This window comes from Crocodylus siamensis, chromosome 7 (genome assembly GCF_052110815.1).
Source record: "Crocodylus siamensis isolate JL-2025a chromosome 7, ASM5211081v1, whole genome shotgun sequence".
NCBI lineage: Eukaryota > Metazoa > Chordata > Crocodylia > Crocodylidae > Crocodylus > Crocodylus siamensis.
Genome location: NC_143401.1, coordinates 4,882,017 through 4,906,737, shown reverse-complemented (window position 1 = coordinate 4,906,737; position 24,721 = coordinate 4,882,017). Strand labels below are relative to the sequence as shown.

Below are 24,721 nucleotides of genomic sequence, written 5' to 3'. Positions count from 1 at the left end.
AGATCCTTTGGGCTATGCTCACAGATGGTGACTCTTACAAGACTCATCCAAAGTGGGCACCAGCCTTTACAATATTTTGCATCTCTGAGTCCTAGATTTGGCCAGTTTTGTTGCAGATTATGGAGAAAGAATAATCCCCTCCCCAGGGCGGTGTCAGGCAGGGCTACCTGCCCTACATTCACTGCTCTTCCTTGCTCTTTTAAATGTTTTATTGAAGAAATCCCTGTTATACTGTGTAGCAGCAGCCATAACTTGAAGTGAGGTGTTCTACCAGTAATATCTGCTGAACCGGCTTGATGTTTGTTAAAGCAATGGCTCAGTGAAGTGAAGGACAAGAGCTCTGTGTTCTCCACGCTGGAAGAGGACATCGCCAAGGCGAAGACTGTGGGAGAAGAGCTGTACCGGATGAAGCAAGAGCGCAGCCTCGACCTAGAGCGCTACCAGGAGAAGGGGAGCCAGCTGTGGGATCGCTGGCAGAGAGCTTGCTCTCAGATCGAGACCCGGTGAGATGCTGCTGCCTTCTCGCTCTGGCTGCTTGGGGTTAGCAGTGTTGTTCTTCACGGGTGGATACTGTGAGCTGTTTCCCCCTTTGAAGGGAAGGTGGAACTTCCTTCTCTTTGTCTCTCTCTCCTCTCCTGGCTCCATCCCTTGCTGTTTTTAGACAATCTGCCATCCTGTGGGCAAGCTTTGTAGCTGCTGCTCTCTGCCAGAGGATGCTTCGCATTGGAATACCTTTTACAGCCTCTCGGTGCAGTTGATTAGTTTTATTGTGGCTGGCTCTGTTTCCAGTACCCGCACACTGCAGCCCCGCTTGAAAAGGCTCCCCGTCTCCCCAGAGCAGAACACGAGGTCTCTCTAACTATCCCCGGGGGGATTTGGAGACATTCTGTTTATCTGGCCAGGTCTGGACTGTTGGTTTGACACAGGGATTCAGGTGTAGTAACGGCTCTCTCCCTCCCTTTCTCTCGGTTTGTCCTTTCAGCCATACAGAGCTGGAGAGCATCCAGGAGGTGCTGAGTGATTACTGCGAGTGTCATGGGGCACTCATCCAGTGGATTGAGGAGACCACCGCCCAGCAGGAGTTGATGAAACCGGGGCAGGCGGAAGATAGCAGAGTGCTGTCCGAGCAGCTGAGCCAGCAGACGGTAAGGCCTGAAGCGGCGCCTTTCTCACTAGACCGGCGTTGGTGTCCAAGATGATTCTAGTAAAAAGTTGTTTTGTGAGATGAGCCTTGCAAGGCTTGACTGTTGCATGGATTTGTAGTCAGATGTACAAGCTTTTGTTGACTGCTAGCCCAATAAAATACACCCCAGGAGGCTAATTCCAAAAGTTACCATCACCTGATGCCTGTTCTGGGACCTGCAGTTCCTAGTAGGCTTACTGGAAGGAGACAAGAAGGATGGCTCAGGGGTTAGCATAATGCAGATCTCAGTGACACTTGCCTACCCCACGAGGGTGTTGGGAGGATAAATGCATCAAAAATTACGGAGAACTCGGATATTACAGTAATGGGAGCTATGTAAGTACCTCAGCTAGGTGGATGTAGAAAGTGCTCATGTGGATGAAATGGGCCAGAGAGCCTGAGCTCCCTTTCCTTCTCCCTCCTTAAAGGGTTTCAGAGTTGCAGTTTGTTGGCAGGATGGGGGAAGAGCTATTTCTGCCCTGTTTTTTTTAGTAAGTTTAAAGTCCCCACTGGTCTCATTCAAGCTCCTTTCACAACCGATGAGCAAATGCTCCAGGAGAGGGGATTCCAGAAAGGGAGATGTAGTCTATTGATTTGGTCTTTCCCGTTTGACAAACATTGCCGTCCTCCACTCTGGGTTCTGAATGTGGCTGAGATTAACGTGGCTATTTGGTAATCAAGGCCCTTCAATGCATTTGGCCTTTCATCAGACCAAAGCATCCTTAAAGAGACCTTGAGCTGTGTCTGATTTATGGGATGAAGGAAAGACAGAGGCATCACTTGCTCTGTTTCTGCTTGAAGACACCAGAGCCATCTAACTGGGAACCTAATTTGATACCTCTGAGCAAGTGCGAGAGGACAGCAAATGGGGCTATGCATAAAAAGAGGATGAAAGAGGAAAACTCAGTTAAAATGGCAGGGGGAAGGAAGCCCTCTGCACCTGCAGCAGTTGTTCTGATAATGGTTTCGCTTTTGAATTCTTTTGTCAAAGGCTTTGGTTGCAGAAATCGAGAGAAATCAAGCCAAACTGGACCAGTGTCAGAAATTCTCACAGCAGTACTCGGCTGCTGTCAAGGTAACAACATATTGCCTGGATCCAGGGCTTGGGGGCGGGAGGGGATATTTTCTTCATCTTCCGTTCTCATAAGCCGGTAAGGAGAAACAAACTCCTCGGCTGTTGTCAGCAGTGATTCCAGCACCAAGCGGTGGGAGGCAGGTTGAATGAGCTGCCCAGGGACTCCAAAACACTGAGCTTCATTAAACATTCAACACAAAATCATCTTCTGCCTTTAACTTCCAGGACTACGAGCTGCAGCTCATGACATACAGGGCATTTGTTGAATCACAGCAGAAGTCTCCCGTGAAACGCAGACGCATGCTGTCGTCTTCAGATGCCATCACGCAGGAGGTGAGGAGTCTGCTTGCCTTCCAGCTCTAGCCTGGTGGGGGAAGAGTGGGGTTTTTTTTATTATTATTGCCTAATAAAATCAGGTGCAGGGGACAGGGGAAGATGAGCTGCTTCCTGCTAGTTTAGTTAAGAGGAGAGGAGCCTTTCCCCACTGCTCTGCATTATGAGGCCAGGAAACCGGACACTAATAGTTTGATTACGACCTAGACCCTGGGAGCACAAGTTCAAATCCCAAAAGGGTCAATTCAGCCTTTTGTCCTTCCAAAGTCCACAGCGTACTTTCTACTGTACATACTTTATGCTGCGTGTGGACTTTTGAGAGCCAGGGTCCAGTCTGCTTCATATGGACTCTAAAGATCCCATGGCCATTTTCAGAAGAGCTTAGGGGTTCAGTGCACTGTCTTGGACCCAAATCTACCTTTCACTCCCTAGCTGTGCAGCTTGCTGTGCTTCAGGTGGCCACTGCCGCCCATTTCAGAGCTGCTTGTCAGCAGTGCTGTAACATCTCTCACCTGGGAAGTGCTTGGGATCCGTCTGAACAAGAGGTGCTGTGCCCATGTTGTGTCTTATAAAGTACTGTGGCTCTGTGACCTCGGGGGGTTTGAAATCTGCACTTTGTTCTTTTCCTCAGTTCATGGATTTACGGACTCGCTATACGGCTCTGGTGACACTAACAACCCAGCACGTGAAGTACATCAGTGATGCTCTCCGGCGGCTGGAGGAGGAGGAAGTAAGGCTATTTTATAGAACCAAATGAAGAATTGGCATAAGCAGAAAGCGCAGGCTCACTTAATAGCATCTACAAATGGTTACCCACCACCTAAGCCCCAAATTGTCCTCTTTGCAGCTTTACATCATGTGGACTTCGTCGGATCTGTCCCCCAAAAGATTCTACCTGCTTGCTGCTGGTCTCTGGCAGTGGGAATTCTGGGTCTGCCTTTTCATTAACATGGTTTATCTTTCTGTCTTCCCCACCTGTAGAAAGTAGTCGAGGAAGAAAAACAGGAGCACGTGGACAAGGTGAAAGAACTCCTGGCCTGGGTTTCTGGTTTGAAGCAGAGCGCGCAAGTCAAGGCTGTCTCACCCAAGGGCAAAGAGCTGGGAGACATTGAGAAATCCATCTCCGAGCAGCAGGTAAGGCAGGGATCCTGCTTCCTTCCATCTCTCTGGTTGTCTTCATGCTAATGTTGTACAGACTAAAACTTTGTTCTGCTGTTTCCAACTGAGCATCTCCAAACTGATGAAAGCAAAGCAGCCTGGATGCTTTTTGCTGCAGTGCTGTGCGTAGGCTATAGTCTTGGAGCACTTCTGTAGCTTCTGCTTGTGTGTTTCCCACCTCTGAATCGTAGCGTCCCTCTTCTTTTCAACAGGCACTTAATGAAGAACTAGCTACAAAAAAGGAGCAAGTTTCTGAGGCCATCAAAACTGCCCAGATTTTCCTAGCCAAACATAGCCACAAGTAAGTACAACGTGTACTGGTCGGTAAAAAAAAGGAGAATGGGACCATGGAGCACAAATTTTGTGATACGGACAAATTCAGGTTGTGATGGGACAATGGTTGTGGCACATAATTAGCTTGGCTTTTGTGCCATGGTCTTTATGTGCCATTAGCACATTGTGCCATGGTCTCCGTGGCACATCATTAGCTTGGCCTTTTGGTAGCAGCATTCTGTGCTTGCAGGATTATTTCCTTTGAACAAAATCCTAAATTCACAGAGCTAAGTGCTGTTTTCTCTAGATGTAATGAGAGACTTTGCGTTCCCCCCTTGCAGGCTTTCTGACTATGAGAAGGAGCAGATTTCTACCCAACTCAGTGCTCTAAAGGATTCCTACCAGCAGCTCTGCAATGACTCCACAGAACAGCTCCAGCAACTTCAGAGCCAGCTGGCTCAGGAGACTGAGAACAAGGTACCTTTCCCATTCTGTCCAAGAGCTGCCTAAATACGACATGTGACCTTTCTTGCAGGTGTGACGGAGGCTTTGCTTGGTTGCGTGCCTCACGACTGCCAGCCGTTCACAGCCCGTTGGCTTTGTTATTAATCGCACGTGATCTGCCTCCTTTCCATTCTGTCCCATACATTGCACTAGGGGGTCCGGGCTGAGTTGGTTGCTAGAGGCCAAGCAGAAGAGGTTTCTGTATTCAGTTCCAGGTCGGCAGGAGACAGTTCTCTGCAATACAGCTAATGGGAGCTGCTCCCTGAGCTGCAGAGCTGACTTGCTCTTGCAGCGAAGCAGGTTTGAGATGGACTTCTGCTCTCAAAGCGAGACAGTGTTCATTGGGGTTTCCTTAAGGAAAAGGAGCTGCAAAGGCTTTGTTCACTGCGTTTTGCAGCAGCATGGTATCTGCATGAGGATGGACGCACGGGGCAACCCTCGTCACGTGTCCATGCAGAGATTGCGAAGCAGGCTTAGTGAGCCATGTGCCCGCTTTGAGCAGCGTGGAAGCGAGCTCCTCTCCATCTTGAATGCCAGCCCCCATAGGCCCTCAGCTAAGCTGAGACCTTCACTGACTCAGTGGCTGGACCCCTGTCCATCACCCATTCCCATCCAGTGACATTTCTGTTGGTCTCCATTTCACATTGCACTCATGCATGGGGAGGGAAGGGTTTGAAGTTCCTTCTTATTGCCTCTATTATTGGTGTTTACTGTCTTCAGTCATTCATGGATATACCTGTATGTGTATGTAAGTGTATATACATGTGTCCAATGGATATCTCTGTGTGTTTGCTTGCTAGCTGCCTGTACTTTGAAGCACTGGCCAATTCAGATATGCTTTTGTGATAGCCAAAACTCAGACTTGGTTGGCGAGGGAGCAAGATCCCATTCCAGACCCAGAGGAAAGGGTGACAGTTGGGCATGTTTCAGGCTCCTATCGTTTTCAGTGCTGCGTGCACAGAAGTAAAGTAATCCGTAGAGGTGTGTTAAAACATTTCAGCTGTCTCCATCCAGGTCTTTTTTTTAAGTTGTCATTTTTAGCTCACTTTCCAGCAGCAGACAACGTTGCAGACACAAGGCTCCTGGGCTCTAAGCCACCAGCCTCACCAGTGAAGCTTTCACATCATTGTTGCTACCTTCCCTGCTGCCAGAAAGGAGGCTAAGAACAGCCCTGTACTTTAAAAAGGTGCAAGGCGTTCATTCTTGCCTTTCCCATATCCAGCCCCAGGAAGGCAAACGTTTTCCTACCAAAATTTTCCCTTGACTTTGCTGTGTTTTATTGAAACAGCATGGAAAGACATTTCTGCTTGGTGGGGGGGGGGGTGTCTTTGGGTGTGTGGTTGTGGCAGGACCCCCTGTGTACAGCCTGTTGAATAACAAGACTATAAGAAAAGAGCAGGCTCGCTGGCACGCTTGGGGAAGGCTGAAATGAGGGGAGGGTTATAGCTCTTCCGAAGAGGCCCCTTTAGGCCTTTGCTGTAGATACTTGGCCTGTGGGAAGGACACATCTTTGAGGCTATCGTTTGGTACAGTTGCTTCATTGTAGAAGGGAGCGTATGAAGGATATTTTAACATTTGCTTGCTGGAAACATCTGACTCTGTGAAAGGTTATAGAATTCAAAAGACAAAAGCAAAAAAAAAACCAAAAAAAAAACCGAACTACAGAGCGCGCTACATTGAGCATGATGTGTCCCTGTACAGTTTGTGTTTCATGTCAACTATTGTTGAGATTAACTGACATCCTTGCTTACAAGTTTAACTAACCCTCCGGACTCTAAACACACAACCCCAAACCCCACAAAGTGACAAAGAGGACGACCCGTGTGTGGGGCTCTTTTTTCGCAAAACAAAACAGTCGCATGCTGGACGCTAACCCCAAGCTTTACACTGTGTGCGTGACACGCCTGAGCTGCTCCATAAGGCTCTGTCTTTAACTGCTCAAGGCACGCCCTGCAACTCTGGTAAGTAAAAGCTTTTTATGTCCTTTCTCACTTTCTCTTTCCCTCTGTCCTTCTCCGGCTTGTTCAGTGTGGAGCGTGCATGTTTGATTGTGGGGGTGCGGGTCGTAGCCCCGTTGCTCTAAGGACACAGGCAGACAAGGGTCTTTGGGTGAAGCTGATATCTTTCATTAAACCAACTCAAATCCTTGGAAAAATTCTCCTTTGCAAACTTTTGGGTTTGATTCTGGTGGCGGTGATAACAAATTGAAAGGCTCTTTAATGGGTCACCCCATCTACGCTGCAGAATCAGGACAAAGGGAAAAACCAGATCATCCTTGGCCATCTTACCACAGCAGCCATGTAGTACTCCAGTGACAGATTTCCTGATTTGAGAGCTCGTAGCTCCTTGGACCAGTACAAACTACATTTCTTCCATAGTTCCCCAAGCTGAGATTCCCAGCTCCTCCTTCCATGTATCCCCAAGGGAATCGCCCAGCACCGTGTGTCCATCTTCTGTGTAAGCAGCAGTTTGTACAAGCTGATAACTAGACCATGTGCAGCATAGGAAGCACTTAATTCCCATGGGGTTCTGCAAGAAACCTGCTCTCTTCTAAGCCTGCCTTTTCCTGTGCTACTACCAGCAAGAGAAAAGACTTTCTGGAAATACCTGAACCATTTGCTATGTGAGCCTCTGTCCCAATCGCATGGTTTCCCACTCTGGGACCTATTGTAGCCAAGAGCTGTATTACTTCCTGAGGCTTTGACTTGCCTACTAAAGAGAATGGCTATTTCTGATATAGTGAGGGAAATCGTGGTGGCTAGTACTGGAGGATGCACTGCTGGAGCCCTCTTGCATGATCAGAAGCAAGTTCGCTGCCCTTTAGTGCATGACTGGTCTGTAGATAGGCTGATATATGCCATGAGCTTTCTTTCTTTTTATCGGTGGCTGGCACTGCACATCTGCTAAGTGAAGAGTATTATTTGTGCATGGCAGGGAGCATAGGAGCAGTAAAACAGCAGGGCAGTTCTGAAGCCCCAAAGGCAAATAAGGATAGCACACAGTGGGCTTCATTTTGTCTTTTTGAACTGCAATATTGAAAGGCTAAAGTGTGTCTGTCTTCATGTGTCTTTCTCTCTCTTTCTGTTGATCACTTTGGAAAACCTTGCAGGTTTTTGCTGCTTGCTGCTTTTGCTGCATTATCATCATGGTGGATGTCTGAATATCTCAGTGCTGCCCCATGTGGTAGACTAAACTGAGCCCTAAAACACAGCTGATGATGTGCAAGTCAGAGGCCATCCGGATGCTGGGATGCATTGGGAGCTGCACTTTGGGATCTGCTCTCTAGTCTAGGGGGTTTCTTTTAACTCTTTTTTTTGGAAGTAGAGACATCCCTGAACTTGATGCATTGCAGTTACTCTGGTAGCTTGCTTTCACCAGCCTCTGTGGTTCTAATTTGTTTTTTATTTTCTCTTTTCATTTTTAGGGGACTGAAACAGTCGCAGGAGTGATAGACCTTGGCACAGTGGAGATATTCCCTGTCTTTGGTGCGATGCAGAAAGGTCTCATAGACCAGGACACAGGTCTTGTGCTGCTGGAAGCTCAGCTTATCATGTCTGGCTTGGTTGTTCCTGAGACCAGCGAGAAACTCTCTTTGGCAGAAAGCCTGGCAAGAAACATTGTTGATGACAGGATGCTCCAGCAGTTGCAGGAGCTGCAGGAGGCCCTTCATTTGATAGATCAAATGAGCTTTGAAAGAAAACAGCTTCTGCCTGTTGTTGCTGCGATAGAGGAGCGGAAGATTAGTGAGAGCATTGGCCTGAAGATATTAGAAGTTCACCTTGTCACGGGGGGTTTTATAGACCCTTCAAGTCAGGACAGAATTAGCATGGAGAAGGCTCTTCAGAAAGGCCTCATTACCACTCAGACTCACTCAAAACTGGTATCTCGTCTAAGATCAGCCAGGGATGTGATTGACCCCAACACAGCTGAGAAGATCAGCCTGACAGAGCTAATGCAGAGATGCATCGTTCACCAGGAGACTGGCCTCCAGTTGCTCCCTGTCAAGCAGCTGGCAGGTGGGATGGTGAGCCTGAAATCAGGCAGGAAAGTTAGCATCTTCCGTGCTGTCCAGGAAGGCTTAATTGATAGGGAGGTAACGGTGAGGTTACTGGAAGCCCAGCTGTTTGCTGGTGGCATTGCAGACCCCAAGACAGGGCACAGGCTGACAGTGGATGAGGCAGTCAGACATTATTTGATTGATCAGGATATGGCATGTGCACTCTTAATCCGACAAGTGCAGACAGGTGGCATCATAGACACCATCACAGGAGAGAGATTGACCATTGATGAGGCAGTGAAGAAGGATTTAGTAGCCTCCAAGATTGCTCTGGTGATCCTGGAATCTCTTCGGTCCTTTGTGGGGCTGCTGTGGCCTGAGTCAGGTGAGATCCTACCTGTTGCAGATGCCCTGGAACAAGGCCTCCTGTCTACAGACTTGGCGTGTAAGATTCTCAACAAGAGACGGTTCATCCAGGCTCTTTTTGTTCCGGAAACCAGTGAGATCTTGTCCTGGAAGAAGGCGGTGGAGCAGGGCGTCTTGGAGGGAGAGGTTGCGAAAAGGTTAAAATCAGTTGCTATACCCGACATGATGCCCAGCATGCAGCTGGCAGGCTCTCCAGCTAGAAGCAAACTCAGCCTGAGCTCTGCAGGAAGAAGCCCTCCAGGTCAGGAAGAGCAAAGTGACTCTCTGCCAAGGAGCAAAGATGAAAGGCTGATGGTCCATTTGATGACCCACAGCTATATCAACATCCATAATGGCCACAAACTGCTCTTAGTAGATGAGAAATTAATTGATTTAACTAAAGCCTTTTTACAGGCACAAGAAAATGGATCAAACGCTGACTTGGTGGAAGGGAGAGAAGAGAGTTATGAAGAACTCGAAGTTCTTGAGGAGGTAAAAGTCACGGGGAGTGTGTTTCCTGAAAGGGAGCCCGGTAATGAATTGGCTTTAAAACAACTTGAAATTCAAGTTGCCCCTTCAACAGAAGAGTGTAAAGAGCCCTCGCCACCAAAACCTTTTCCCGATAGCAGGAAGGCGCAGAGAGCAATTGGAAGTGCTCCGCTGGAAGATGAAGTAAAAGCATTGATTATGAAGGATCAGGGGAAGAGTGTAAAACCTGTTTCCATTAAGAGCCAGATTGACAGTGAACTGGGAAAGGAACAAAGACTGGCAACAACCAAGCCTGAAAGCCTGTTCGAATTGTCAAGGCAAGAATCTGTTCGTGACCCTGGTGGGATTAGCTTGGCGATGAAGCCTGGAGAACCAGAGGAAATGCCGGTGGAAGCAGAAAAAGCTCCTGGGGTTCCTGTACTTTCAGTAGATGAAGCAAGGAGTTTGAAACATCGAGACGGAGCACCTGAACCTGCAATGGGTGGTGTGAAAAAAGAAATCTGTATTTCTGTGGCCCTACTGGAAAACCTAGAGAAACCAGAAATCATAGAAGAGGGAATTCCAGGATGGGGGGAATCGGAAGTGGAGTCGGAAGAAATTGAGGAAATCTGTTTGTTCCAGAAGGAAGAAGTGGGGAGCAGATCAGTGGAAGGAGAGGAGATGAAGCCTCCTGAAACTGGGCAGGAGGAAATGGAAGAAAGGCAGTCGGAAAAAGCCCAGAGTGCAAAAGCGTTGGAAGTGGAAAAACAGGCGATGAAAGAAGTATCAGTTGGTTACAGTATTGATGAACCGTCCCTGCTAATCCAACGTCCTGGGGAACGGGAAGGAGACGACACTCTGAAAATGCTCGTGGCGCAACTCCAAGGCGGTGGCATACTTCACGAGCAGACAGGCAAGACTCTTCTCCTGAACGAAGCAGTATCCTGCGGTGTGGTGCCCAGCCACACAGCTGTTAAAGTGATGGAGGAAATGAAAATGTTCAATGGCTTCTTTGACTCCCAAACCTGTGAATCGTTGACCACCGATGAAGTCATTAATGAAGGTCTGATGGATGAGAAGCTCCTGCAGAAGGTGCTGGCCTGTGATAAAGCAGTCAGTGGTGTTCTTGACCCATGTAACAATGCCATCTACTCAGTCAAGGATGCCGCGGAGATTGGCCTTTTGGACAAGGAAACAGCAGCGAGGATTCTGGAAGGGCAAGTGGTTACTGGAGGAATTGTTGACTTGAAACGTGACAAAAAAATATCGGTCACCTTGGCTTCAAACCTCGGCTTGATAGAGCCCTCCGGTCAAGAAGATCTCATAAAGTTGGAGAAAGCGTCTAAAGGAAAAGGCACTGACGAGACAGCAAGACAAAAACTCGTTGGCTTACAAGCTGAAACAAGTGGAATTATGGATCCTAAAACCAAACAGCCTTTGACCATTGTCCAGTCGGTCGAGAGAGGTTTGCTCGACAAGGAGAAAGCCCGTCAGCTCTTGACCAAACAGATAGCTGACGGTGGAATTATTCATCACGCGTCTGGAATGAGACTCTCTGTCAATAATGCAATGAAACATGGATTAATTGATCGAGACTTGTGTACAGAGCTCTTGAAGGCTGAAAGTGTGTGTCTGCATTGCTACGTTCACCCAGAAACCAAGGAACGTGTATCTTTACGTCAGGCAGTGTCATCAGGGCTGGCTAACCCAGAGCTTCAAAGTAAAGTACAAGAAATACAGGCGTTGAGTGGAAGTGTTTTTGATCCTGTCTCTGGTGGGAGGTTGACCTTGTCCCAGGCTGTCAAGGAAGGGTTGTTGCCTGAGCCAGTGGTGGAAAAAGCCATGGTGTCATCTGAAATGAGACACGGGATTGTAGATCCCGAGACGTGCATGCTTGTCCCCTACTCCGAACTGATAAAGAAATGCAAAATTGACATCGAATCTGGACAGAGGTATCTGGAAATTCATCCCTTCCGAGCAATGAAGGATGAGGTGACCGGACGCATGCTCACATGTGCCCAGGCAGTAAAGCTGGGGAAAGCGGACCTTCTGCCCACTTTGAGAGTCCTGCAGGCTCAAGCGGACACTGGTGGGATCGTGAAAGTCGATAATGGTGACAGACTCTCTCTGAAGTCTGCTTTGGAACAAGGCCTGGTGGATGTGGAAATGGCGAGAATCATTGCATCCCACCAAGTGATGACGGGAGGAATTGTCGACCCCGATAGCGGAGAGAGATTAACTCTAAAGGAGGCTGTTGAGAGAGGATTGATCAGCCAAGAACTAACTGCTGCTATTCAAGGGGCTGTTGGCTTGCCCAGTGACAAATCTGCTCCTGGAGAGCTGAGCGAAGGCCGTCCCCAGAAGGTAGCGGAGAACACAGCTGCCAGAGAAGAAAGGCTGGCTCCCTACCGTCACGTTCCTGAACACACAGCTGGATCTGAAGCAATGGACTACAAGTCAGTTGGAGCCAAGGCTGATGTTGCTTCTGAAAAATCACGAAAGACGTCACATGCAGCAGTAGAGGGACTGCTGAAACCACTTCCCCTTGAAACTTCAGGGCGCCCCGTGATCGATCCACCCCAAGGCAAGGCTGCCACGGTCCCTGAGCCTCCCTCCATGTTAGACATAGCACGCCCAACTCCACAGGAGGCTGCGGCAAAGATGCAGAAAAAAGGGGTTAGAAAAAGCAAAGCGCGGGCTAAAAAACCTCTGAATGAGGACTTGGTGGGGAGCATAGTAGCAGCTCAGGAGCCAGAAGAAAGAGAGGGGCTGGGGGTAGCGGAAGAGCAGTGGTTTGCTGACAAAACGAGGCCTCAAAGCAGCAGGGACAAAGACAAGACGGAGAAAGCCGGGATACAGGAAGAGCAGGTGGCGGCAGTGGTTGTTTCCGAAGGAGGCCAGAGGACAGTGAGGGTAGAAGAAGTAATGGACAGATCAGGAGCGGTAGAGACAGGGCCAAAGGAGTCCACCTGGTTGGATCAAGGCAGGGAAGAAAAGGCTCGCACAAAATCCAGCGAACCTTTGAAGACTGCAGTTCACAAGAAACACGCGGAAAATAGACTGGGGGACAAGGTAACAGGGAAGCATCCTGAAACTCAGCCCCAGACCCTGGTTGCAGAAAGTCTCGGTGGTCCAAAAACATTGAGTGGAGCTGATCTAAAACTTACGGAAAGAAAGAAAACCAAGAAAAAGAAGGCAGGGCAAGGCAGTGTCCCAGAAGAAGCCACACTGCTGGAGAAATCTTCCAAGGAGAAAAGGGCCTTTCCTACCCCGGAGGCCAAAGAAACGTTGCTGAGAACAATCGAGGAGGAGCTGATCTCAAGTGCTCGGGAACCAAAGCGTGAAACTCCCACCAAAGAATTAGCTGGCGGGTTGCTTGGGGATCTGGCTGAACAAAAGCAAACCGAGGTCAGTGAGGAGCAGATGGCTGAAAAAGAAGGTAAGCTGATTGCCTTGGGAGCTGAAGACCACATTGCGGAGGATGAGCAAATGACCATTACCCCAGAAAGCGTCACGCCCCAGGAGGCAAGCGGAGAGATCAGAAATGGTCTGGATTTCTTTGTGGCAGTTCAGCCGCAGGAAAGGACGTCCCGAGAAGTGATCGGGCAGGAAGTCAAAGATGAGTTCTCTCCGATGACCTTTTTAGCAGAGAAAAAGCCAGCTGCCTTGCAGACCAGAGGGGATCGAGAGTCCTCTGTGGCCCTTGGACTAGAGGAACAGGCATTGCACGAAATGACCCTAGAGTTCACCGGCGGTGAAGAAGCCTCCTCCGCAGCCCTTCAACCAGAGAGAAAAGAGCTCCATGAGATAACCAGAGAGGACAGCCATGCAGATCAGCAGTTGTGCGTGACTACGACAGATGGGGAGAGACTGCAAGAAACTTCAAAGGAATCCACAGAACCAGCCAAGGTAACTGTGTTTTTCTTTAAAAAAAAAAAAAAAGAGATTTATTGTATGTTTTCTTTTTTGATGCCAGTGAGGAATATTTTGGGCAACTGCAATTGACAGCAGGAAGCATCTACAGAGTCTAGGGATCCTATTAGGACACGCAGTGCTAGACGAATGATATCAGTTGAAATGGATTTGGCAAATGAAACTGTGATGTATGGGGGAAAACAACTGAAACGCAGGGTTTTTTTTCTTCTTTACCAGAATGTTGCTTATAAATGACTAATCCGTAGGCCTGTTGTTTAGCAGTTTGACTATAACATTGCAGATTTGTTGCCATTTTTAAACTTATGTTGGAAGAGGAGCATGCATTTCATTTCTTCCCAGTACATCTTGTAGATAAGAGATTGAGCAGTCCCTAAAGTAAAAAGTTACTGGGAGAGAAAAGTCTGAGAGCTCTTTCCGATGCACGAAGCTGGTTTGTCTCTTTGGAAACCTGAAATTTGTTTTCTCTCCTAACTCCGCAGACTGTGGTCAGCAAAAAGCGGTGTCTGGAGCACGATGAGAAGCTGGTCTCTTATCTCTCTATGCTCCGAGATATCGAGATGAGAATTAAGCATGTTCAGCCCACTGGACAGACTTTGACAGCATTGCAAGACCTGCTGCATCAGGCTGAGGTGAGAGAGCGCCGCTGTCCTGGACTTGCTCTGATTTGCATGTCCTTCCTTCCTCCGGGTTAGTTTTTTCAGGGTTCACATATTGGGATGGTAGATCCCGTTGCAGGTTTTTATTGGCCCTTCTGAGCACTCTGAGGAATTTGGTCTGCGACCTGAAAGGTCTTTAAATGCAAACACAGAGTGCATGTCTCTTATTTTATGCCTCAGGTCTTCACCCATGCTTGAACAATAGCCTAAGTGTGCCTGCTATTGCCTGGAAAAGGGTTATCATAATCTGGCTAGCCAAGAGCAGCTGGATGAACTGGTTGATTGTAATGAATCTTTCTAGCTGATGCACACATTGTTTAGATCCAGCTCTCCCAGCCTTTGTCTTACTGTCAGTTTTGGCAGTGAGGGGATGAAGTCACTGTATCTCAGACTTAATGATGCCATCTTGCCCCAGGTCCTGGACGCAGAACTGAAGGAGCTGCGCTCTCCAGTGAATCGGGAGTTGGACTCGGTGAAGTGGATCGTGGCCAATCCACCCCAAGAGGTCCCTGAACAATTACTGAAAGCTTTGGAGAAAGATGCCAAGAACCTTCAGAAGTCTTTGAGCTCGGCGAGTGATGTCCTGGACTCCCGGTTGCTAAATCTCCGCAGCACAGTGCAAGCTGAAAAGGTACCGCTCACAAGTGCGCTTCCGCCTTGCGTGCCCTGCTGAAATCCCCAACCCAAGCGAGCCCTGGGCTTTTTCCTTCAGTCGTGCCCCACGTTTCAGTAGCGCTTTTTGTTTCCTTTTTAAGGCTAAGATCCTAATGCGGTGTGAAAAGCTCCAGGGCAGACTGCAAGAGCTGTTGAGCTGGGTCTGCGATACCACACGAGTGCTGGACAGCAGCGATTATCACAACGCGAGGGATGCTAACGGCTTGAACCGCAGCCTTCGACATTACACGGTAACCATAGCAACGCCTCTAATCCCCACAGATAAAGTTGTGATCTCCTGCAGGGCAGGGATGCTTTGAATTCATCCTCCTCCCGGCTTCTCCCAGCATTGTCAATTATTGCACGTGGGCGTGCCGGGCTTCTGGCCTCGTTTTCAGGGCTCAGGTTCGCCGAGCTGACGAGCAGTGGAGCAGTGCACGGAGAAAGCGAGCAGAGGTTTGACTCTTTGTGTCAGCAATGATCCAAGTTGACTGTTACCGCTCAGCCCTTCTAAGACGGCAGGCCAGTGCACACAAATATGAAGCATGGGACCCTCTCCCTGGGCTCTCTGGAGTCTTTATCAGTTGACACAGTTTCTTTACCACCTCTTGGCTGTGACACTTCAGCTGTGGGCAGTCAAGCTTTTCCTCATGGCTCCCCAAGCTATAGCTCCTGAGACCCAAGCATTGGGAGGAGGTAGTGTGAAAACCGCTCACGGACCGAGCGCGGAGGGCTGTAGAATGAGGCAGTTGAGGACTATTGGTGTATGGGCTGGAACCTCTTATTTCTGTAGCTGGGGGTATCTTCAGAGCCATGCCAAATACTTGGAGAAAAACTGGGTTTGTTGAAACACTCACGATAAAGTCGGGTTTTTCTAAAGCTCTTGGGAGGCCTGGAATTAAGGGTTAGGAGGAGAGTCAGAAAGTAGCACCTGTCAGTCCATCACGTGTGGACATACAGTGCCCCAAGGGGAGACCTAGCTGGACCACCTCAGCTGCTGCACTGAAGCATCCTGTTTGTTCATGGGTCTTGTTCAAAGCCAATGGTTTAAGAAATGGCACACAGATGAGGAGCTGTTTCACAAACAGCCTTTTTTTTTATCTATCTCTTTCCCTTTCATTTAGGAGTTAAAACAGCCCCTGGCTGACAATAAATCTCAGCTGGATGCCATCGCGTTCGACATCCAGTTCTTTATCTCCGAGCACGCCCAGGACTTGACACCTCAACAAAGCCGGCAGCTGCTGAGACTGCTCAATGAGCTGCAGAAGGCTTTCTGGGAGCTGTCGGAGCGTGTGGCAGCTCAGGTGGAGGTCCTGCAGGTCTGTCTCCGTCAAGTGGAGCAGACAGATCAGGTGAAAGTCGCGGGGCGGGAGCAGCTCGGCTGCAGTCTGCTAACAGAGTTGTGTTCAGCCTGGAGTGTGTGCGGTGAAACGCCTCGTGCTCGGCTCTTGGAGTCTGCCTGCATGTTGTCAGGATTTATAACTTCACCCTGCACGTCACGAGCTCCTTCAAGAGGCTTGATTCCTCCTCCTCCACAATTCCCGGCTTTCACAGGCATGAGCTCATGCTTTCCCTTTGAAAGCATTCAGGACCAGGGAGCTCCCAGCGGGCTCCTCGTAGAACAGTTGGCCAGTCCCTTTGGCGCTCAGCTGTGGGCAAGTGACCAGGCTGAGCTGAGATCACAAGTGCTTTTGGTTTTAATGGACCCAGCCTAGTCCCCATCAGGTCCATCGGAGAAGATAGCTGCACAGATTGGCACTGCTTACCAGCAGTGAGAGCCCGTGCTGTTCCTTTCCCACCTTCTTTGCATAATTCGCATGTGGCAGACACGAGAGAGACAGCTGTTTGGATGCTGGCCGCCTGTAGAAGCACACAGCACCCACGCCAACTAAACCCCTCAGTTCTCTGCTATATTCCTGCAGCCCACATAACTGCATGCACCCCTCCTTCACTCAAGACAGTATTCATGTTTGTATTAACCGTCGCTCTCAATAATGCTCGGCTTCTCCCATCATTGTGTGTGTATTAACCGGTTTGCTTTGCTTTTTCAGATTCAGTGTGCACCCACCCTAACCCAGGAAGATCTCGCTTTTGCAGCCGACAAGCTCTTAAGGACACTCTTTCCAATTGCTTCTCTTGTTTGTCTTAAAGACTGAGAGACCCAAGCGCGTCTGTTTGCACACGTGTGTATGTTTAGTTGGTAGTGCACGAGAAGAAGCTTTTGCTGGTGAAGAGAAGAAGCGTTATAAGGACGGTCAGGGTCACACATCATGCTCAATTGCTCAAATAGGCGCTACTGTATTGTGCACCAGTGGCAAAAATCTAGGGGCTGGGTCGGCCACAGAAACACTTGGTCCCTCCTAGGCACTCTTTCTCCCACCCTGATGTCACTTTGTTTTAGGTCAGTTGATGCTCCCTGGCTGCAGTGCTGCGTCAGGTCATTCTGCATGGTCAGCCTGTCTAGACATGGCTTTTCTTGCCCAGGTTCTGCATGGATTTTAATCCTGAGACTGAGAGCCTCTTTGGGTAACCGGACCGTGCTTTGTACAATTTGGCCTGCTGCCCCCTCTGAGATTGTAAAGGCTTGTTTAAAAGAGAGAAAACCCTCCAGAGGATGAGAAATGTAAATTTAAGCAGATTCTTTCCTCGACATACTTGCAGTTCTGCAGCTACTTTGGACCCTGACCTCCAGTTGTGGAGCCTGCAGATCTGTGCTGGAGAGGGAGTGCCTGCGGAGAGCGTCTGAAGGTGTCTTCTGTGCTGCATCCATGCCATCAGGAAGATGCTCAAACTGTAACCCTACTGCTTTGCTTTCCAGGAATGTGGCAGTACAGGCCAAGCCACGGGTCTGAACTGCTTCCTTTCCCTTTCCCTTTAAAACCAGACGCTCCAAGAGCAGCAAGCCATGCGCAGCAGGAAGCTGGAGGAGGTCTGCACCTGGCTAGAGCAGGCTGAGACCACGCTAGCAGATGAGCAGAGAGCAGCCAGCAAAGGGGACCTGCCCACACTGAAGCAGAGACAAAGTGACATTAAGGTCAGTGCTGGAAGACAAAGGCAGGGGAGGGAATCGAGGAGCTGCTCAGTGGGCACCTAAAGTCTTTGTCTGTCTTTTTGTGGTGTTCCCAGGCCCTGCAGAGGGACATGCAGACTCGGGCTGCCTCTTTTGCCAGCGTCCTGAAAGCAACAGAAGAATTTTTAGAGGAGAACAGGACTAAGATGAACCCCGAGGAGCTGGCAGCCTTGCAGGAGAGGCTCCGTCACGCAAAGAAGCAATACCAGTCTCTGCAGGAGAGGACTGAGGTGGCCCAGAAGGAGCTGGAGAGTGCTGTGACAGCGGCTGTGCAGCAGGAGACCGAGAAGGTAACACATCCGGGGCTGTCGTGGGGCAGGCGCTTTACAGAAAGGCAGCGGCCTGTGCTGGGACTCGGGAATGCCCTGTGCTCTAGTCTTGGCTCTGCTACTGCTCCGCTGCACAAGTCACATCCCACCGTGTGTCTCAGTTTCCCTCCACATATTGTAAAGCATCTCTCCACCCCAGATCTCTAAGCAAAGGGTGCTGGTGGTGGTAATGAAAGGAAGGCCTGGGATGAAGGAAAGGAGCTGTGCTCGGACTTGAGCAATTGGTTGCACTTCTAGTGGAGCCTTCAGAGTAAGCTGGTGCCTCTGGTAACTCAGAGAGATCTCGGTGCCTTCACATAAGCCCTGACACTCCTGTACTTTGGGACAGAAGTAAAAGAACATGCTTGGAGCCACCCACACACCCACTTTCTGTATCTGGCTTGAGGGGGACCTTCTTAGATAATTAAAAGCATGACCTCGCTTGAACAGGGGTGAGAATTGCAGAATGACTTTGGTTGCATGGATGTGCCTATTTACAGTTGCATGTGGGGAGTTTTATATGGTAAAAGGACATTGGGGACATTTTGAAGTTCTTTGAGAGTCTTGGGCAGAGCGGTGGACTGGGGAGGAGGAATGCCACCCCCTGTACGGGCCTGATTCTCTTGCCCTTTGCTGAGACAGCAGCTTATACAAAGTCAAGAGTTGTCCTCAGCTTACGTATTAGTTGTGCTGTTTCCAGGTGAAAGCTGCCAAGGAACTGGAGGAGAGCAGGAGCAAGATTGAGTCGCTTCTAAATTGGGTAGGATCGTTAGAACAGGCTGGAGGGCTCTCCGAGCAGAAACGCCCCTCTCTGGGACAAACGCCAGGAAAACAAGTGGGGAAAAGCTCCTGGGATCTTCCTGATGGTCACCTGGTGGATGTGAACGGAGCTGCAGAGACCCTTGAGCAGCAGTACGACAGGCTGAAGGTGAGGGTGACTCCATGTCCTCTTCCAGATTAGCGCCTGCCCTGCCATTAATAATGCTAGTGCTACCCAGTGCAGTGACCCGACCACCATACGATGGCAATGGTGCGGGTTGGTGTTGAACGTCTGCGTGCATTTGCTTTGTGCCGGTGACTCTTTGGTGACTCAAGCAGGAGCCTCTGGCATTCTTGGGAACCAACTTGTCTGCTAGGCAGAGAGAAACAAAGATGCAACCATATTTATCACGTACAGTACACCCCAGAATAAAATATGCGCTTGGTTTTTAAATGGCAGAATGAAGAAAAAGCAAGATCTGTCCTTGTAGTAAGTGAGTACCAGCAGCTGAGTCTACTCCTTGTTCTGCTCCCTGTAATGTGTGCAGAATTTACACTGGCTTTTGTTTGGTGAGCAGCTGAAACTGCTCTTACCGTATTTCCTTGCATATAATGCACACTGCAATTTGCAGCACCTGTTTTTTGGGTGTGTTTTTTTTTTTTTTAAAGACGCATGTTGTATGTGATAAAATATGGTATTGGTGGTATAATGAGGTAGGTACTTTGCATTTAGCGTAATGAGATAATGTCTTTGGCAGTGCACAGGGGAATGGTTAGCTGTTTGCCAGCAGGGTGGTATATCAGTAACAAGGCATTGTGTGTGTGTTAACGTGTGTGTTTTTAATGTGTGTTTCAGACTCGCCACCAGGAGCTGCTGTCCCAGCAGCAGGATGTCATCCTAGCAACCCAGTCAGCTCAGGCCTTCCTGGACAAACAGGGCCACAACTTAAAGCCAGAGGAGAGAGACCGGCTCCAGGGCAGGCTGGAGGAGTTGAAGGAGCAGTACGCTGCTTCCCTGTCGCAGTCGGAGCTGCAGCTGAAGCAAGTGCAGGTGCTGCGGGATGAGCTGCAGAAATTCCTGCGGGACCACGGGGAGTTCGAGGCCTGGCTGGTGCAGGCTGAGCAGGAGCTGGAGAGGATGCACCATGGGGACAGCGACCCCCAGGCGCTCAGGCCGATGCTGCTTCGCCAGGGGAGCTTCTCGGAGGACGTCATCTCGCACAAAGGGGATCTGCGGTTTGTCACCATGTCTGGGCAGAAGGTGCTGGATGCTGGGAGGGCAGCTGCTGCCGAGGGAGGGCCCGAGCCCTTAGGAACGGGGAGCTTGGTCAGAAGCAAGCTGGATGATGCCACGCAGAGATACACGACTCTCCACACCAAGGTAACGGTAGCTTCGTTCCTGGGAACAAGTACCCACCTTAATCCCTTATGCAATACCAGCTTGTGGTCCTGCAGGCTCTGGCTCTGCATGGGCTGGGGAAGTGACCCATCAGCTTGGCCTTGTTAAGTGTTCCTTGATCACCTTAACAGCGCTAATCCCTGTCCTATTCACACAGCATGACTGGCCGAGCTCCACAGCTGTGGACTGTGCCATCTTCTAGGTCCTATGTGGCCACAAGCCCAGTATCAATGCTGAAGCAATAATAATCACTACATTTGCCGATAACGGTCTCTATGTAGCCACATGTGAGTCTTCCTTCAACTGGGTGAGGCTGAGTCTTTCCCTAGTGAGATCTCTGCTTTCTTCCAGCAAAAGGGTGAGAAAGGGCAGTGGTTTCCAAAGCACTTTTGCACCTGTTTCATGTCCTTGCCCCATGTTTCTTCCGGCAGTGCACCAAGCTCGGCTCACATCTGAACACCTTGCTGGACCACTACCAGCAGTTCCAGGAGGTGGCAGATGCTCTCCGGGCCTGGCTGCGGGACAGCGACACAGTGGTGGCGAAACTCCTCTCAGAGCCGGTCTCCTCAGACCCAGCAGTTCTGCAGAAGCAGCTTGCCAGCGCTAGAGTAAGTGACCCTCAGATGCCCTGAATGCTCCCCTCTCAGGGCACGTCTCTGCTCAGGGTTATCAGTTGGAGGGGAGGCAAACCTCTGCTTGCTCGACATCTAACCCTAAACTCCTTGGAGTTCCAGTCACATGGGTGCCCTTGGGGGCGGTTGAATTGGGCCGTCACTCCTTGGTGGATGTTATAGCTGACCTGAATGGTCTCATCTCGTTTTGGAGCAGCACCTGCAGGGAGATCTTGCTGAACATCAAGTGCCAGTGGAGAAGCTGCAGAAAGCATCCCGTTCCTTGCTGGAAATACAAGGCAAGCCGGCTCCGGACCACAAGCGTATTCAGGAAACCACAGGTACTAAGCAGTGCGGCTGTCTCTGTCTGCATGGGGATGAGGGGAAGGTGTGGACACGCTAGAGGGAAACTTCTCCAGGTCAGACATAAAGAGGGACAGAGGACAGGATAGTGGTTCCAGTGATGTCTGCTTGTTTTCGGCACTGTGTGTGCACACCTGTGTGTCACTAGTGCGAGTAACTGGCCAGAGAGAGAAGTTCCCAGCACTGAGCCAGCACCTGTCCACACAACACTGCTGGTTTCCTTTAGAGGGCTTATACTTCTGTGTGGGGAAGAACGGTGCAGGAGGGGTGCAAGGGTGAAGACTAAAGAGGAGACTTTGGTCTTCTCAGCCTGGAAATGATATAACAGACCCCCACACGGTGACCTCCCATAATAGTAGCCCTAGTGAGCCACTGTGTCCCCAGCAACCTTCAGCCTAAGCATCTTAACTCCTCGTGTGTGAGGGGGAAGCCCTGCTTACTGCTGGGTTTTTCATCTTCCCTTGAAGCATCTTGTGCTAGCTCCTATCAGATGCTGGTTCTCACGGCCCTCGAATCATGGCCATTTCCAGAGGTCCCCATTTCTCGTGTTTGCCAGGTGTGCGTGTCCCCTTGCTAATGAGTCAGGCAGTGAGTCTGCATAGTTGTAGCCCCTCCAGGGGACGTGGCTAGTTACCAGCATTAGCAGGAGCCCCTGATGGTGGTCAGAGATCCCTACTTGACAGTGACTTTCTCTCGTGTTGAATTCTCCAGAGTCCATTGTGAGCCACTTCCAGCGCCTTTCCCAGCAGATGGCAGAGCGTGCAGACCTGCTGCAGAAGGCCATTGCCCAGTCCCAGAGCGTCCAGGAGGGGCTGGACAATATGCTGCAGTCCATGGCTGAGATCGAGAGGAGCATGGGAGCGGAGCAGCCAGCTTCTCTCTCGTCTCTCTCCATCCAGGAGTCACTTGCCACAAATGCGGTGAGGCAGTTGCTTCTCTGCCTTGGCTACAGCCCTACAGTTGGTAGAAAGTCCAGGCCATGTCTGCAGTCCCTGAATTGTGCAGACCTCTTGACATGGTCCGTGCTTTAATTGTATTATGCTGAAGTTGCGTTAAATGCGTTAAACCTCTTCAGTGACTTCATTGAGCTGGGAAAAACAGATCCCTTGAAACATCTCACCTCAACTCATGAGCAAGCTCAGGGGAAGGTAATGGAGGCTGTGCAGAGGGAGTGGGTGAAGATAAGCTTATAGTAGTGTAAGATAGAGAAAGGTGGAGAGTGTGCCAGGGAAGAAAACTAGCCTTGAGAATGTGGTTGGCTAGCCGGAAGGGTCACTAGATGTTTTCAGACTTGCTCTGAAAGTCGTTCCCATCCCATCCCATCCCATCCTGTCAGTGCCAGCTGGGCTTGCTCAGAGCCCTCCTGAGATGCCGTCTTCTCTCTGTGTGTCTTTCAAAGCAGAAGTTGAAGCAAGACATTGCTAGGCAGAAGAGCAGCCTCAAAGCCACTCGAGAAATGGTGACTCAGTTCATGGAGACAGCAGACAGTGCCACAGCCTCTGCCCTGCAGGACAAGTTGGCAAAGGTGACGGAGCATTTCAACAGGCTGTGCCGGCAGCAGCAGGAGAAGGAGAACGTGCTGAAGGACGTTCTCCCCAAGGTGGAGCATTATGAGCAGCTCTCTGAGAAGCTGCAGCAGTTCACGGAGAGCAGAGCCCGGCTGCTGGCTTCTGGGAACCAGCCAGACCACGACATTGCTCACTTCTCCCAGCACATCCAGGTGAGATGCAAATTCTTTGCCTAAACCAGGGAGGAGGGTTCCTGTTACAGAGCGGGGTGGCAGGGGGACTCCAAAGTGTTGGGTTTTGGGTCTCCCCCTGCCTTCATCCCTGACTTTTGAGGCCTATGGGGTTTAAAACAGCTTTTTATCCAGCTATGGGAAGAAGAGAAAGGGGCCTTTGATTCTTTGATCTGGGCTGAAGTATAGTTCGGTCCAGTCCTGGCTGTGGGTTAGTGTGGGGAGCTAATGGAGCAACTCTGACCAGCTTGATCAAGCCAAGCCTACATAGGGTGAGCTCTTGCTGGTTAAAGATCTCATCCATCAGTGCAGCCCAAAATACTTAAGTGTCAATAAAGGGAATCACCCCCCCGGGGGCACTGATTTTAGGCCAGAATCATCAAGGCTCCCTGAAGTCCCCATGTGTCCTATTAGCTGGGGACAGTATCTGCACTGCCCTCTTCCCATAACCGTCCCACAGATCGCTCTGATGTGGGGAAGGGACAGATGTCCACCTAACCCTGGGGCTCTGCTCAGCGCTGGTGTAATTCATCCCATTGCCCTGAAGAGGGCACCCGATGCCCTCGCCAGGATCTAGAGCCCTGTCCTTTCCACCTGTTTGAATGAGCCATGGTGGGAGCTTCATTCCTTCTGGCGCTTGTCTCGACAGGAGCTGAATGTAGAGATGAGGCAGCACCAAGAGGACCTGGATACCTTGGAGCACCTGGCTGCAGAGCTGAACTCTCAGGGCTTCCCAGCCGGCTCCTCCCAGATGCAGGAGATGGTGCAGAGCCTGAAGAGGGATTTCACACAGCTCCAGAAGGTAGCAAAGGAAAGGTAAGGCTTGAGATGCCCTGTTCCAGCTTGTTGGGGTCAGGACTGCAGAGGTCGTGCCTCCTGGTGCTGGTAGGAAGTTACGTAGCGACTGCAAGAACGTGCTGACGTTTCCCTCCTGCAGGGGCCATAAGTTAACTTCTGCCTCTGCTTCCCTCCTACACCAGCAGGCATCACACAGTCACCTCAGGCTGACATTTAAAATAAGCACGGCTGGGGGTGTTGTGAACATGCCTGCGCTGTAAGAGGAGCAGCCACGTGATTTCCTAGGGAACACAGGCTGCAGCAAAGCAGCCCTGCCTCGCTCCTCATGGGGAGCGGATCATTAGGGGCATCTGCTGGTCCCTCCAGCCTTTGTTTGGCACGGGAGGGTTTGCAACAAGGGCAGGGGGTGCCAGCAAACGTCAGGCAGCTTTAAAAATTGGGGAGGGAGACCTGCGGGGCTTGACTCGGGATTGAATGCAGTGTGATGGGCAAGAAAAGCTGCTGAGCAATCCAAGAGGCCTTTGCAAGGGCCATTTTATCTTGGTGGTGCCCGACAGCAGTGCCCAGGGAATTCAGCCGTGTTCCCACGTGTGAACGCACCGCCTCTGCACTCTCCAGGGATTGCAGTGGGAAGGGCAGGGGGCAAAAAGACTCCTCATGGTACACACAAGTTACTGAGCGCTGCATCTATGCATCCACTACAAAATGCCACTCATGAAGCCACCCGCATCAGCAATCCCTCCATGTGGCTGTGGAGTGGGGCGGCAAGGAGAGACCTTGGGTCTGCAGAGCTTGATCTTTACAGGCTCAGTGAGTAAACTGCTGGGGCAGGGAGGCCTGATATCCCCCAAGGGGCAGGCAGAAGCTCCAGGGCCACAGAAATAAACTACACCTTCCCCATATTTTGACTTCTCCTTTGCTCATAGACCATTAAGCCTTTGCCCTTTGTGGAGTCATGGATGGGCAAGGTGTCAAGGTGTCGGATCACGTGTTGCATCTTTCGCTGCGTGGATTTGGTCCGTCTGTTCATGGT

General features: G+C 50.2%; 1 protein-coding gene across 11 annotated transcripts in view; it reads left to right on the top strand.

Moving 5' to 3' along the window:
• The window catches only part of MACF1 (microtubule actin crosslinking factor 1), a 225,318-nt gene that overhangs the window by 117,163 nt on the left and 83,434 nt on the right, over positions 1-24,721 (top strand). For 7 of the 11 annotated variants that reach the window (XM_090058664.1, XM_090058667.1, XM_090058656.1 and 4 more), the window contains 22 exons: positions 310-503; positions 983-1,145; positions 2,175-2,258; positions 2,484-2,591; positions 3,223-3,321; positions 3,573-3,725; positions 3,962-4,050; positions 4,364-4,499; positions 7,951-13,305; positions 13,812-13,961; positions 14,404-14,619; positions 14,744-14,893; positions 15,767-15,994; positions 17,527-17,676; positions 17,769-18,002; positions 18,721-18,948; positions 19,636-20,160; positions 20,610-20,786; positions 21,007-21,130; positions 21,864-22,072; positions 22,555-22,872; positions 23,540-23,706. In XM_090058664.1, the coding sequence (XP_089914790.1) occupies positions 310-503; positions 983-1,145; positions 2,175-2,258; positions 2,484-2,591; positions 3,223-3,321; positions 3,573-3,725; positions 3,962-4,050; positions 4,364-4,499; positions 7,951-13,305; positions 13,812-13,961; positions 14,404-14,619; positions 14,744-14,893; positions 15,767-15,994; positions 17,527-17,676; positions 17,769-18,002; positions 18,721-18,948; positions 19,636-20,160; positions 20,610-20,786; positions 21,007-21,130; positions 21,864-22,072; positions 22,555-22,872; positions 23,540-23,706 (9,257 nt within the window). The remainder of the gene's footprint in view (positions 1-309; positions 504-982; positions 1,146-2,174; positions 2,259-2,483; positions 2,592-3,222; positions 3,322-3,572; positions 3,726-3,961; positions 4,051-4,363; positions 4,500-7,950; positions 13,306-13,811; positions 13,962-14,403; positions 14,620-14,743; positions 14,894-15,766; positions 15,995-17,526; positions 17,677-17,768; positions 18,003-18,720; positions 18,949-19,635; positions 20,161-20,609; positions 20,787-21,006; positions 21,131-21,863; positions 22,073-22,554; positions 22,873-23,539; positions 23,707-24,721) is intronic. The other 4 variants (XM_090058666.1, XM_090058665.1, XM_090058662.1 and 1 more) reach the window with 1 other exon arrangement.